This window comes from Erpetoichthys calabaricus, chromosome 5, assembly GCF_900747795.2.
Source record: "Erpetoichthys calabaricus chromosome 5, fErpCal1.3, whole genome shotgun sequence".
Classification (NCBI taxonomy): Eukaryota; Metazoa; Chordata; class Cladistia; order Polypteriformes; family Polypteridae; genus Erpetoichthys; species Erpetoichthys calabaricus.
In genome coordinates this window covers 142,111,071-142,127,377 of record NC_041398.2, presented here as the reverse complement: position 1 = coordinate 142,127,377, position 16,307 = coordinate 142,111,071, and the positions used below count along the sequence as shown (strand labels likewise).

General features: G+C 38.5%; 1 protein-coding gene across 20 annotated transcripts in view; it reads right to left on the bottom strand.

The window, feature by feature from the left end:
• LOC114651964 (sorbin and SH3 domain-containing protein 2-like) overlaps positions 1-16,307 on the bottom strand; it is a 439,918-nt gene that overhangs the window by 111,535 nt on the left and 312,076 nt on the right. For 14 of the 20 annotated variants that reach the window (XM_051928410.1, XM_051928408.1, XM_051928414.1 and 11 more), the window contains 2 exons: positions 15,422-15,536; positions 10,443-10,526 (listed from right to left, as the gene is read on the bottom strand). In XM_051928410.1, the coding sequence (XP_051784370.1) occupies positions 10,443-10,526; positions 15,422-15,536 (199 nt within the window). The remainder of the gene's footprint in view (positions 1-10,442; positions 10,527-15,421; positions 15,537-16,307) is intronic. The other 6 variants (XM_051928413.1, XM_051928419.1, XM_051928424.1 and 3 more) reach the window with 1 other exon arrangement.

The window sequence follows — 16,307 nt, the reverse complement described above, 5'->3', positions numbered from 1 at the left end:
AATTGTCACAATTGATGGAACAGGACACATCCAATAAGAATGTAAGAAAACTACATTTACATATTGTATGTATACTAGATACAGTCATATGAAAAAGTTTAGGAAACTCTCTTGTTTATCATTTTGTTTATCATTGGCTGAGCTTTCAAAGTAGCAACTTCCTTTTAATATATGACATGCCTTATGGAAACAGTAGAATTTCAGCAGTGACATTAAGTTTATTGGATTAACAGAAAACTAGCCAACCCGTGGCGTAGCATACGCCGCATAATCACGCCGCTGTTTTAATGATTTTTAAGCACAGGGAAAAAAATGAACATTTGCAAAATCCGTAATTTAATAAACCACCAAGAAAAGTAACATTGCAACAATGCATGCTACGAACCAACATACAATCATCGTTCAGTACGCACTGCCTGCTCATGTGCCTGCCCCCAACTCTTAACCTGAGTCGCTTTCGTCTGTGCACCTCTGAGCCACATTGTCTTTTCATTGTTCTTTGCGGTTCCGGCTGCTTTTCTATATATAATCCACCAAGTCACCCAACCATGGTAGTAGTGGGGTGTGTGTGTGTGTGTGTGTGTACAAAGGGCAGGGACGTAATCAGTGCGAGCGTATGACTCGCACTTACTGGGCATTCCTCGTTCGTGGGGAACAATTGCAAGCCCCGGTCCCCGTTGATCCATTCAGAGTAGCGCGCGTGCAGTACCGGACATCCAAAGGCATCATAGACCTGTAAATGCTCAATCTCACGTGGCTGAAAGCCACTTGTCCCTCTAAGAAGCTGGACGCCGACCGCCTGGCGATCACGTAACTATTTAGCAGTAGGGAGTCTCATTCGTTTTCGGAATTAACCAGACTAATCACTCCACCAACTAAGTACGGCAATGCAACACCATGCACAGAATCGAGAAACAGCTATCAATCTGTCAATCCTCTCCGTGTCCGGGCCAGGTGAAGTTTCTCGTGTTGAGTCAAATTAAGCAAAATTTGTGTGTGAGTTGTTGCGTCCGGGCACATGAGCAGGCACTGTGAATGCCTTGAGAGCGTGGGTGGACGCGTGCCGAGGAATAATGAGTATCTATATATCTTCTTAGATATAGACAGTGTCAGATGCGGTGTTTGGTGAATTGTTGCAGTTTGTGAGTTAGCAGTTGTGATGGTTTTACACTCCAGTACATTGCGGTGAACGCTGGTAACAGTCAGGCGGGCAGGCGTTCTCGTCCCATGCTCTTACAGTTGGTGGGCGTGTCTCTCTATCGGTTCGAGTTGTTGGGCGGTGCTCTGTCGTTTGTATCCCACGGTCGGATGACTTGGTGGATTAAAAATAGAAATGCAGCCGAAAACCGATAAGAACAATGAAAAGTCAACGTGGCTCAGTGGTGCATGTGTACTGTAGAAGAGACAAAAGCAAGTTGGTGAGTTGTTGCGTCCGGGCACATGAGCAGGCACTATGAATGCCTTGAGAGCGTGGGTGAACGCGTGCTCGAGTTGGTGGGTGTGAGTTGGTGGGCTGGGCTTTGTGAGTTGACTGACATGGCTATTTTTTGCGTATCCCATGGTTGTCTTCCAGCAGTGTGAATGCCTCGAGAGACAGGGTGTCCTTGTTTGATGAGTTGTTGCAGTTTGTGAGTTAAAAGCTGCGATGGTTTTACATGTTTGGTGAGTTGTTGCAGTTTGTGAGTTAAAAGCTGCGATGGTTTTACACGCTGGTAACAGTCAGGCGGGCAGGCGTTCTCGTCCCATGGTCTTAGAGTTGGTGGCCGTGGCTCTGTGTTGTTGGCGGGCGTGGCTTTGTGAGTTGTTGGCGTATCCCATCGTCTTAGCGTTGGTGGGCGGGTCTCTGTGAGTTGGCGGGCGTGGCTATATCGTGCGTATCCCATTGTTGTCTTGCCTGTTCTGTCGGCTTAGTGAATTATATATATAGATATGCATCATAACAAAATTAGACTGGTGCATAAATATGGGTACCCCAACAGAGATATTACATCAATACTTAGTTGAGCCTCCTTTTGCAAATATAACAGCCTCTAGACGCCTCCTATAGCCTTTGATGAGTGTCTGGATTCTGGATGGAGGTATTTTTGACCATTCTTCCATACAAAGTCTCTCCAATTCAGTTAAATTTGATGGCTGCTGAGCATGGACAGCCTGCTTCAAATCATCCCATAGATTTTCCGTGATATTCAAGTCAGGGGACTGTGACGGCCATTCCAGAACATTGTACTTCTCCCTCTGCATGAATGCCTTTGTAGATTTCGAACTGTATTTTGGGTCATTGTCTTGTTGGAATATACAACCCCTGTGTAACTTCAACTTTGTGACTGATGCTTGAACATTATCCTGAAGAATTTGTTGATATTGGGTTGAATTCATCCGACCCTCGACTTTAACAAGGGCTCCAGTCCCTGAACTAGCCCCACAGCCCCACAGCATGATGGAACCTCTACCAAATTTGACAGTAGGTAGCAGGTATTTTTCTTGGAATGTGGTGTTCTTCTTCCACCATGCAAAGTGCTTTTTGTTATAACCAAATAACTCAATTTTTGTCTCATCAGTCCAAAGCACTTTGTTCCAAAATGAATCTGGTTTGTCTGAATGAGCATTTGCATACAACAAGCTACTTTGTTTGTGGCGTGAGTGCAGAAAGGGCTTCTTTCTCATCACCCTACCATACAGATGTTCTTTGTGCAAATTGCGCTGAATTGTAGAACGATGTACAGATACACCCTCTTGGAGGTCTTTGGAGGTGATCTGTGGGTTGTCTGTAACCATTCTCACAATCCTGTGCATATGCCGCTTCTGTATTTTTCTTGGCCTGCCAGACCTGGGTTTAACAGCAACTGTGCATGTGGCCTTCCATTTCCTGATTACATTCCTTACAGTTGAAACTGACAGTTTAAACCTCTGAGAGAGCTTTTTGTAGCCTCCCCCTAAACCATGGTACTGAACACTCTTTGTTTTCAGATCTTTTGAGAGTTGATTTGAGGATCCCACGCTGTCACTCTTCAGAGGAGAGTCAAAGGGAAGCACAAATTGCAATTGACCACCTTAAATACCTTTTCTCATGATTGGACACACCTGTCTATGAAGTTCAAGACTTAACGAGCTAATCCAACCAATTTGGTGTTGCAAGTAATCAGTTACATGCATTCCAATCAGCAAAATTACAAGGTACCCAAATTTTTGCACAGCCAGTTTTTCACATTTGATTTAATTTCATACAACTAAATACTGCTTCACTGAAAATCTTTGTTCGGAAAACACCCCAGTACTCAGATGTTCCTAGGAAATGAAAGACATACCACTGTTATCTTTTTTGTTGAAAGTAGAGTAAATTATTATGCAGGCTGAGAGGGGTTCCCAAACTTTTTCATATGACTGTATTGTATGTATGCAGCTATCATGATCCAGATAGGTTTAAAAAAACTAAAATGGTTGTTTGCAACCAGGAAATGGATATGCTAAAGGGTTTGGTAGTACTTAGGTCAAGTAAGAAGGTTTGGTGGAAATTAAAAGAACAGAGTAAACAATACCAGTGATAAAACCAACATTGTAGTCAAATAACTAGAGCAAGATTTTCTAACACTAAAGTCTTCAAGGAAGTGCCTTTCAGCTTCCATTAATGCTAAAGAAGGTTGAAGTTTTTCTTTCAAATAGAGATCCAATACATCGATACCAGAAGCTGTGTGCTTCCATCTTTTATGGTCAGAGCATAATAATACAAGCTGCCACTTGACCTGTGTGCCAAATGACTGGCAACAGCCATATTTATAGTAAACATTTTAGCTTCAGCCATCCTGAAATAGCCACAAAATGGCTGTGACCATCTAACAATCCTAACACAAAATGGCATCAACAAAATAATGTTAAGAAATATAATGCAAATACAAAGTCAAGTGTACACACAGTCTAAAATAGAGAACAATGTGTTTCAAAGGCATTATAGCAGTTGCATTTTGTCTGCATCTGTTGTGCTTTTGTTTTTCCAGTGGATTAAAATAGGAAAGTTTTACGTCAATGTGCCCAAGAACTTTGTACATGGTGGACCATCCTACTTACAGGACACAATAAATAAATCAACAAGAGGAGTGCAGAGTTTTTCTGAAGTTAATGGAGTTTATATTACTGAGAAATGCACTGTCAATATAGATCATTCATGGTCAATAAGGAATTTTTATTTCATGGATTAGAAGGATAAAAAGACTGTTTTTGATTGTTTCTATAGTGTTATGTTTTGCTACATAACATTATTATTGTGCATCAGTAATAGTTGTTATTTCTCAATATATGTTGTTATTATCTTAATAACCCATAATAAATTATCCGTTAATCTGTTAATAACTTTAAAAAAATATATGAAGGTACAGTGATCTTATCTCTGAAACTAGGGAAGAGCACTACATTTCCAATAAAGTTTGGACATTGTTTATTGGGTAGTGAACACCCATGAAAAAAGCAGGTAATTACTACCCTTGAGGGACATTTTGTTTAAATACTTAATAAAAGAGACTGGGGTGTGATAACCCCAGATGACTGTTTTCCAATCTTCTTATACAGTTAGGTCCATAAATATTTGGACAGAGACAACTTTCTTCAAATTTTGGTTCTATACATTACCACAATGAATTTTAAATGAAACAACTCAGATGCAGTTGAAGTGCAGACTTTCAGCTTTAATTCAGTAAGGTGAACAAAACGATTGCATAAAAATGTGAGGCAACTAAAGCATTTTTTTAACACAATCCCTTCATTTCAGGGGCTCAAAAGTAATTGGACAAATTAAATAACTGGAAATAAAATGTTAATTTCTAATACTTGGTTGAAAACCCTTTGCTGGCAATGACAGCCTGAAGTCTTGAACTCATGAACATCACCAGATGCTGGTTTTCCTCCTTTTTAATGCTCTGCCAGGCCTTTACTGCTTTCAGTTGCTGTTTGTTTGTGGGCCTTTCTGTGCGAAGTTTAGTCTTCAACAAGTGAAATGCATGCTCAATTGGGTTAAGATCAGGTGATTGACTTTGCCATTCAAGAATTTTCCACTTCTTTGCTTTAATAAACTCCTGGGTTGCTTTGGCTGTATGTTTGGGTCATTGTCCATCTGTATCATGAAACGCCGCCCAATCAATTTGACTGCATTTAGCTGGATTTGAGCAGACAGTATGTCTCTGAACACCTCAGAATTCATTCGGCTGCTTCTGTCCTGTGTCATATCATCAATAAACACTAGTGTCCCAGTGCCACTGGCAGCCATGCATGCCCAAGCCGTCACACTGCCTCCACCGTGTTTTACAGATGATGTGCTACGCTTTGGATAATGAGCTGTTCCACTCCTTCTCCATACTTTTTTTCTTGCCATCATTCTAGTAGAGGTTGATCTTAGTTTCATCTGTCCAAAGAATGTTTTTCCAGAACTGTGCCGTATTTTTAGATGTTCTTTAGCAAAGTCCAATCTAGCCTTTCTATTCTTGAGGCTTATGAGCAGGGCCGGATTTATATGAAAAGAGGCCCTAGGCTATTCCACTTATGAGGCCCTTTCACCTTCCATTTTTAAGTTTGTAAATTACATGAGAGATAATAAAATTTTGCTAACAATTTGATTGTAGGCCCCTCTTGATCTTGAGGCCCTAGGCTGAAGCCTAGTTAGCCTATAGGAAAACCCGGCCCTGCTTATGAGTGGCTTGCACCTTGCAGTGCACCTTCTGTATTTACTTTCATACAGTCTTCTCTTTATGATAGACTTGGATATCAATACACCCACCCCCTGGAGAGTATTGTTCACTTTGTTGGCTGTTGTGAAGGGGTTTGTCTTCACCATGGAAATGATTCTGCGATCATCCACCACTGTTGTCTTCCGTGGACGTCCAGGTCTTTTTGCATTGCTTTGTTCACCAGTGCTTGCTTTCTTTCTCAGGAATGTACCAAACTGTAGATTTTGCCACTCGTAATATTGTAGCAATTTCTCGGATGGGTTTTTTCTGTTTTCGCAGCTTAAGGATGGCTTCTTTCACCTGAATGGTGAGCTCTTTTGACTGCATGTTGTCTGTTCACAGCAAAATCATCCACATGCAAGCACCACACCTCAAATCAACTCCAGGCCTTTTATCTGCTTAATTGATAATGACATAACGACGGACTTGCCCACATCTGCCCATGAAATAGCCTTTGAGTCAATTGTCCAATTACTTTTGAGCCCCTGAAATGAAGGGATTGTGTTAAAAAATGCTTTAGTTGCCTCACATTTTTATGCAATCGTTTTGTTCACCCCACTGAATTAAAGCTGAAAGTCTGCACTTCAACTGCATCTGAGTTGTTTCATTTAAAATTCATTGTGGTAATGTACAGAACCAAAATTAGAAAAAAGTTGTCTCTGTCCAAATGTTTATGGACCTAACTGTATAATATGCTACCATGGCTGTCCGTTTGTCTGTCAAGCATTTTCACCTGTAGCTCGCAAACTGTTTGAACTATTGACCTGAAATTTGGTACACATATACTACGTGACATCTACTATCCGCTTTCGAGGTGATGATTGACCTTCAAGGTTATTCCTCTTTTTATTTTTATTTTATTGTAGTATCAACTCTTGGCAGTGGCCAGCAGGGCGGCCGTGCGGCGCTTGTGTACAGGCGCCGTTCTCATCTCTACCACCTTCGCCATCACTTCCCCTACCTTTTCATATCTTAAATCATTCTTAAGTCTTCAATCTGCCTCAAGTGCCAGCTTAAGTGAAATGTAATTGCAATACAAACACTGACTTAATCAGTTTTAACGCAAAAAGATGCCGACAAAAGAAGTGGGCCACTAGGGTGGAGAAAAGAAGAGCTGCTCAGGAAGCAGCAAGCACATCAACCTCTGAGCAAATGAATGCTAAACGTATAGAGAAAGAGAATGAAAACAATGAATGCTCAAGTCAAGTGTATTCACTGCACGGTAACCGTTACTGGTATAATATGGTGGTTGCTATGCACATATTTATTATGCTTTCATCTTGGTGCTTCTTTCATATACTTTTTGCCATGACTAATGCAGGCTGCTGAGGCTTCGGTTTCATATGAGATAACAGAGATTTTCAAAGGGGATGGATGACACACACCAGTAAAGACACCCTCTTGCAGAAGGGCTCCCTTTTTAAAATCTTACCCTTCCATTCAGGTGACTACTGAGTAAGTGAAGATTCTAACCCCACAACATGCTGTGTAAAGTTAGAAGTAACGTGAGTGTGACTGGAGCCACCATGGACCCATACGAGTGTTGGTGCGTGCGCATGCATGTGTAAGCCCTGCAGTGGACTAGAAAACTATCTAGGGTTGGTTTCCAACTTAGGCCTATCAGGTTCTTTAGACTTCTGATGTTGTTTTGTGCACTCCTTTGTGTGTTTGACTTCTTTGTATTTTGTTTGCTGGCAATTACCCATTGTTTTCAGGTGGCTAAGATGGAAGCTACATCTTGGGGGCTTGGCCATATGAAATGAGAAAGTGACCATGTTTGACATCACTGGAACATGGTCGTGTGTTTTGCTGCAATTTTTGCATACTATAAAGGGATACCTTGACACATAGTTAAATTTATAGCTTTTCTGTTTTTTTTATGTTAGACTTCTTGTTTTTCAAAGTTTGACTTTTAGAGTTTTGAAGCACCATTATCATTTGTTTGTGTTTGCACATTATTTAACTTGTTTATTTTTTGGCCTATTTAGTGGATGAACGTTCGTGTTTACATTGTTGATCTGAGTCATCTGTTCTATTTTCTTTTGTACATTGTGGTGTTTTAATGCTTATTTAGAAACTAGTTAAATAGCTTTTGTAAGCTTTATGGTTTTCTTCTGTTATTTTTCATGCTATAGCTTTGTGCCTCATGCTGTTCCTCTGCTATGTATTATTTTCTGTGCCATTACCAAAGTCTAAGAGTTTGTTGTGATAGCACCCAATGCAAGGGGGATAGTCTATGTTCCCTCTGACCTTGAAATAATTAAGCAGGCTAAACAGATGGATGGGTGAACACGCAGGAGTGTGTGCATGAGCATAGTGCCTAAGACGTGCTGGTCATGTCACCACCACAGATACTCCTTGGCTACACCATTGTAAACCTTCACCTCTATTCTTAGGGTTACAGTTGCAAAATTGAGAATGCATTTGAACCGCCATGTAATCAGTACTATACATCTTGTGATGTATGGTTAAATGCAATTACATTTATTCATTAACTTGGGATTGTCAACCTTTGCTTCAGTTCATTTAAGTAATGTCTGAAAGCAGAAATCATTTGGATCACTTATTACACTGTAAAAAGTTTCCCTGCTAGAATGTAGTTGGCAGGGGACTAGATGCCACTAAGATGGGAAAACACAGTGGAAAAGCTCACTGAAAACTTCCATTTTGGAGATACTGTCACAGCAGTGCTGTATATCAATGTGGGAAGAAAGGGGTGGCTAGGGGATTGTAGACTGGAATCCTAAAGTTCAATCACACAGATCACCGGTGGAAGAAAAGGAGTGTGGTACGATTGGAAGTTGAAGAAAAATCCAGGGAGGGCAAGAAACACAGAAACAGCTGGAGATTCCTGACTTCCTTCTACAAGTAAAGTGGCGATGACAGGTTGGCAGAAAGCCAGAAAACCTCCATACCAAAAAGTGGCAGCACTTAGTCCCCTGCAAGAAATGTGTGAACCATTTTGCCCATTCATTTTCTAACCCAGTTATCCAGTTCAAGATCAAAGGGACACACCAGTGGCTGGGGTGCTAGACCACTGTATGGCACACTCTCACACATACTGTATTCTTTACATTCAACCATAAATGTCTCCATGGAGATAATTTGAAACTGTGATGGGCTAAGGCCTGACTGAGTAGGAACGAAAGCTCACTGGTATAAACAGGGTTATTTGGGAGAAAGTGTGACAGGGAGGTAAGAGGGAGAGATAATTGATTTGGTGCACAAGCCATTACGACTGGCAGATAGGGTGTTCACTTATGAATCTAGGCAAGTTTAAGTATTTGTTTATTTAATCTGATAAAGTATATGCTGGATTAAGAATATTTGGGGTGTCTGATGGGAAGTGAGCCTGCCTATAAAGAAGTAACATCAGGTACATTAAATTTTATTTCTTAACACTAAAATCCTTGAAGCCTACGAAAAAACTTGCAAACCTGGGCCACCTTACATTCCCTGGCACCTCTCCATTAGCGTCTTTTGTTTTGCAAATGTGTCGATCAGCACAAGCAGCAAGCAGCCTGCTATCACACCCCCCAAAATGCTGCAGCTCAACTCAAACAAAAAGATCCCCCAGCTCAAGTCTGTTTATCTGGGTGTGAAGTCTATGGAATTGTATACGGTAAATAATATATTGTTATTTGGAACACACACATTTCATGTATGTTCTGTGTCTACAACGATCTATGTAAATGTACAATGACAGGAAATGCGAGAAATGCAAGAAATGTTGAACACATAGCTAAAACAGAAACTTTTTTCATGTTATAGTGTATAATGTGTTAAGACTGAAGTCCAAATATCAAATAAACATTTTCACAAAAGGTACACATATAACAACACAAGTGTGCTTTTATTCAAGAATATAACTGAAGAAAAAGAAATCGGGTTAGGGTACAATGCTGATATGACCGCTTGGGTGGTGCAGCTGTAAAAACTGCTGACTCATAATCAAGAGTTTGCAGGTTCGATTCCACTTCTTTCCCAGGTAGGTTCACTTTACATCAGACACCTCTCATAAATGTGCTTTTTTAAATAATTTTGTTTTGTTAGAACTATTTTTGACTTGAGAGAACTAGATTGGTTCTCAGTATGTTAGAATGTTTTCTCAAATGGGTTTATTGTTAGGTAGAGACATAATTACTTTGCTAACTGCAAACAAAGGTCTTTCCACAAACTAAATGTGATCATTTTTTGTAATCTAAATGTTTAGATATTAAAAAGAGAGCTTAGATTACACATATATTAAAATAAAAAGTGTAAAAAGTTGAAACGTGCTTAACAAAATGCATTTCACACCACACAATTTCAGTAAAAAATCATACTGCAAAAAAAAAGCACAATTATGACTCATGTTCAGCTGGGAGGCTTGCGTTGGTTATGTAAGTTAAATTTTTTTTTATGAAAATAAAGTTTATTATTATACAGATTGCAGTCCCTTCAGAGTTAGTGATAATGTTTCAAGTCAAATGAGTAAAGTTGCTTTTGTTCACAGTGATCACTCACCAGCCAGACACAGTGCAATATTCCTTCAGCGTACAGAGATCCATGACAAGCTAGTGTCCTGGCGATTATAAAGAATACTAAAAAAATCTACATCAAAGTGCACAGCCACAACATGCTAGAAAATCTCTACCTCAAGCTGAAGGAGAAAGCAAGGCAGACTGATTGTTGACTTTAGAACGGTTGGGCTTATTTTAGGTTCTTGAAATATCCATTGGCCTCACTTACCGGACGTCCAAATTCCAGCTCAGAAAAGAACTTATACCAGGGTTCATTTTCTAAATCTATTTCATCTGGGTTTATGCCATACATCTAGAGCAGAAGTGATGAGAAAAAGGAAGGAAGAGGAGATGCTGAGCTCATTAAATATGCTTAATATTTTCCAATGAATGAGGAATGAAATTTAAAAATCAGACGAAAAAACACAAAAACATTTTTTTTATGATTTTATTTCTGTGATATCAAAAATATTATGAAAGACATAATCTCTACTGATATTTATTTTCATTTATTTACTGTGCTAATCACTGCACTACAGATTTACAAACAATGACTTGCCACTGTGACCCTCATTGGGTAACATCAAATTTCACCCACCTACAGAGATCTCAACACCAGCCACCCATTAAAGCTTCTGCTTTCATGGTCTGATGCCACCCCACAGTCAGATCTGCAGTTCTGTATAGAAGCTCATTTCCTTTAATTTGACATCTTCCCACACTGCTTATGTTCATATATAAATGCTAGGTTAGGTTTCAGAGGTGAAAAATCACTCAAGGTCCTGTCCTTCTCCATTTCACTTCCTAATACAAAAAGGCTGGGGCCTCGGAGTCAGTAAGCCTAAGCAGTCTTCAGGGTCTGTCTTGTCTTACCAAGTTATAATTAGTTAATAGCCAGTCTTCAGCCTTGTATAAAACTTGTAACAACAATCGTTAACCTTTAATTCAAGGTACTATACTACCATGAAGGCTGATGAGGAACCTTATGTTTAAGCATAAATAATACAATCCTAGCACACAAATCCAAAAATGAGCCACCCCTTGGATTCAGATTGGGCAGGTAATTAATCCTAGTGATGCCTGATTGGTTTCTACACAAAACACCAAACTTCAGTGAAAGTATTTGTCTACAACTCTTAGTGATATTGATGCCACACTCTCATCTGACAGATAAAACATTATGGTCCTTAGTTGTAAGCTTGTGTTGTGCATATCCCCAAATCCACATGTGGGCCTCAAACATTGGGCAACAATATAGTACAGAAACATGTCTTATCGTAGTTCCAGAGTCAGTGTTGCGCACAGAAATAAGGACGACAGAGGCCATCATTTTTTTTAATCTCCTGCAAAAGCTCTAGCTTTATTTTTGCCCCTGAGTTTCATACTACAAGAGGCAAGCCTTGTCAGTCTGTCTTTCAATTACAAAGCTAATAACATATTTCAGAAGAAATAACAGAACCTTACTTTACAGATTTTAATGAAATAATCCACTCCATTCATATAGTATAAATGTTCTACAGAATACAACTGAAAAAATGGTGCTAGATCCTCTACAATCACTTATGTTACAGACGATGGCTTTTATCAAATCCAGAGCCTTATTTTCGTTTGATGTTCACACAGTTGTGAGACAAGGCAGCTAGTTCAGCATGAATGACAGAGTAGTGGCACAATGTGAAAATGTATAATTCATTATTAATGCTGTAAGTGTCATACATACAACAGAAGAGCTGTGAACAATTTCCACATATTGGCTTAGAGGAAGAAACCGTTACCACTGAATACTAAAAAAAGAAACGTTCACATGCTTGATTCATGATTAGTACTACATCTACACGGGGGCTCGCTACTTGGTGTAGTCAAAGAAATAACCATTTAATGTTATTTCTGATGGCATTACTTGCATTTCTTACAGATATATAAACATCTTTGAAGCTGTAATTCCACTTGCTATGATCTAAGAAATCCCACCAAACCTCTAATATGGTAGAAAGGCTCTCACTGTACTTCATTCAATGTTTAACAGCTAATTGATCATTATGAAAGAGTAATTACAACACAGAAAATATATTAAAAAGTGTATAACAGTATTCTAACACAGAGATTTTGTTATTGTAAGGCTCTATAGTAGATTCACCAATTACTTAAATTACAGATATTATATGTTACAAAAATCTGACTAATGGTAATTTACACTTCTCATTTTCATTATAAGCTCATGCACTTTCTGAATCCACAATGGGCTCAAACTTATCCTAGGACTAGGAGTATTCAGAACTAACTCAAGATATGCCACCAGTTCATTGCTTGCTTCACTTATATACTGATTCACATATACTCAGAGACCTACAGCAATTCCATATTGACAAAAGACCATGGATGGACCTAAAATAAAAACTGAGGCTCTGGAAATATGAGTTCACAGCCTTATCCAATATAGTCCCCTTTGTCAAAAATAAAATATTTCATGAAACATTAAGCAGTACAAAGGCTCCATTTGTGCCAACATTTGTGCAATATGTGTGTTTGGATACTGGGTCATCTTTCTGCTCCCAACAACACTGACCCGGAAGAGCATGTTGGGAAAATAAATGAAGGTATAGATGAACCAAACACAATTTACTTTCAGATTATAAGATGACTGTTGTAGCTTGCAAAATACAGTATTTTAATACTGTTTTAGTAAATGCAGACTATATTAATTTTTTACTTAAATTTGTGAAGTAGTTATTAAATATTGTTATAGCAGATGCCCTGCATATTAATTTTTACTGAAATGTTGAACAAATACATAAACAGCAATAAGATACCATGGATGTTGTGAAACACTGGAGCCGAGACCATATTTATGCAAGATGGATAATGCAAATATCTGATTTTGTCTTTTTTAACATCGAGAATTAACCTAGTAGATGCATTTGTTTAGGGTACAGGAAAATTATTGGAACCAAAAATACAGGTTCCAGTTATTTATATGGCCTCATCTTCAAGAAACTATGTACCAAGTACTCTTTCACACTGTATGGATAGTAAAATCTATACACAATCTATAAAGAAACACAACAAAATTAAACAAATCAGAAATACGAGTACTAAACAAACATCACCATATTACCAATAACTCAAATGACTACTAAAAGTACAGATTATCAATTTAAATGTAGATGGCACAGGCTGTATATCATAGGGATTTCCACCCCTAGAAGTGCACTACATAGAAAGAGAAGCTAAGCATCACATAGAATTGCAGAAATACAAAATGTGTGCAAAGAAAATTGATAATAGGAGGCTTATTCTAATAGGTTACAGAGCAGCTGCTGCACAATTATAAGGAAATGTCGAATTTCAAGTTAAGAAAGCAAGCACAGGTTTACTTTAGTCCGGACTGTCACAAATGCCTTTAGTCTCCTGTTGCAGAATGAATGCAGAGAGAACAAAAAGATTGGGCTACTAATTTAAAACTGTACCATTAAACTAAATCTATCCTGTCCAATAGTACCAACAAAGCCTTTAACTGCATTTCATTGAGGTTCAACGTCATCAAGTGTGTGTCATAAACATTCAATCAATAGCTGAATAATAAAGATGGATATGAATTTTAAACAGCAGAGCTTTAGGGATACCAGGCAAAAGTAATTATCCTGCAGCAAAAGTCAAAACACTAAAGATCTAACATTAGCAATTATGATAAAAACAAAAAATAAAAAACTCAAAAAGGTTAAAACCTGAAATATCTTCTTAGAGCTATTTTCCGAGTTCAAAACTAATGTCTTAAGCATGATCTTTCCTTTATTTTAAGCAAAATTTGAATGGCCTTGACCATATGTCTCAGTCTTATATTGCAGGCCACAGTGATGTCAAATGTCACAAAGAGTTTGACTCTTGTGCCTAACATGAAGATTCATGGAAACAAGCACTTAAAATGGTGGCGACCATGACAATAAAAATAGTAATACACAAAATGCTTTCTTGAATCCTGACAATCTGAAACTTCAACATGTGTCCCTCATCAGTGAACCACAGATAACTCACAGCCATAATAGGCGAACCACGAATAAGTCACAACCATGTATATAAGAATTAAAATGTTGTGCGATAAAACACAAATTTTCCATTTCTAAATGAACTCTCACTCTACTACAGGGGTAGGCAACGTCGGTCCTGGAGTGCCACAGTATGTGCAGGTTTTTGTTCCAACCCAGTTCCTTAACGAGAACTCAATTATTGCTGATGAAGCACATATTGCTTAAGTGATATTTTAATGCTTCATTTTAGTGGTCTCGCTTGTTAAGGTTCTCCAACCTTAATTGCTTATTTCAATCTTAAACTGCTGCATTCAGTGTTTTAATTGCTCCTTATTAGCAATAAGATGTAAAAGACAAAGCAGCCAGCAGTTCTCCAGCTAGCTTTTTTCCAATTACATCTGTGTGTGTTCATCATGCACAGTTTGATTTAATAAAACACTGAATAGAAAAATGTGACAGACTGAAAATGATCTGTTTTAGGCTTCAAATCATTTGGATGATATCCTTGGAAAGGAAAAAAATCTACGATATAAAAGCCTTACATTGCACAGACTAACAAGCCATAAAATTAAATAAGGTCTGAGATTGGCAATGATTGGTTTCTAATTAAGCAATTGGGTTGAATGAAAACCTGTAGCCACTGCGGCTCACCAGGACCGACATTGCCTACCCCTGTTTTACATCTTATTGCTAATAAGGAGCAATTAAAACACTGAATGCAGCAGTTTAAGATTGAAATAAGCAATTAAGGTTGGAGAACCTTAACAAGCGAGACCACTAAAATGAAGCATTAAAATGTCACTTAAGCAATATGTGCTTCATCAGCAATAATTGAGTTCTCGTTAAGGAACTGGGTTGGAACAAAAACCTGCACATACTGTGGCACTCCAGGACCGACGTTGCCTACCCCTGCTCTACTATATATTTCCATGCTCAGATACTTGATATTTGTAAAACACTTGTTGTATGGATTGTTACTTTGAATGTAGCTTCTAAAATAATTAAATAACTAAATTCAAAATAAGAATATAAAGAAAAAACCTAACAATATGGAAAATTAGAACACCACAATGAACAACATTTAAGGCTAATCAAAAACATAGTTTAAAATTTAGATAAATGTAGGCAAAGCATTTGGTCTTACAAAAACACAGTAATATACAGGATCACCAACAGCTCTTACCGGCCTCTCGTGTTCTAAGATGGATGATTTTCCTGGTTCATATTCAAAGATGCTTCGTGGTTCAGCTCTATATTTTCGAGTATCTACTTTTCTGTCTGGAGGTCCCCATTCATTCCTTATTGACAAATGTAAAATAAAAAGAAAATGTAAATAGATTATTCCCACTAATAAGCCATTCCACGTCTAATAGTAGAACCAATGTGAGTAGTTCGATTTCAACAAACCGGGTGAAGGTAGATGCACTGAGGTTTTTTAATTTACAAATGCTTAAAGACATGAGGAGGAAAATAATTGTAGACTTGTTCTCATTCAGCAGCAGTGGAATGACCAAGATCATTTACAAGCTCTCTGCAGAGCTGCACTAATGTGAACTGCCCCATCCAACACTTCCCATGTGACCTGGGGTTAGAATAAAGTCACCATCCATCTTGCATGTTGTAAAATGTGACTAAAAGTTGGCCTCAGAAAGGGAATCCACCATTAAAAAAAATCTGATCCTATATCCCCTTAATGGTAAGATACACAGAGGAGAGTTATAAAGCATTGGCAGGGTACAGCCCATAGCACCCTGTGGACACCCCTGTCTGCCCATTTCAAACAGAAAATTGGGGAATGTGGCCAAAACACAAATGGAAAACCTAAATTATGATGATATTACTTCTGATGCACAAAGTGGAGGCCAGTTGGTGGCAAGGAAGATGAAGAAATGGTGTTGAGTAAAATGTGTAAAGAAAAGAATATAAGGATAGTGACTTGGAATATTGGGAGTATGAAGGGAACATCAAGTAGAATAGTATAAGTGCTGGAGAAAGAGTGTAGATGTGTACACAAGGTTAGGTAGAAAATTAAAGGTTCAAGAATGCTTAGTGGGTATAGTGGAAGATAC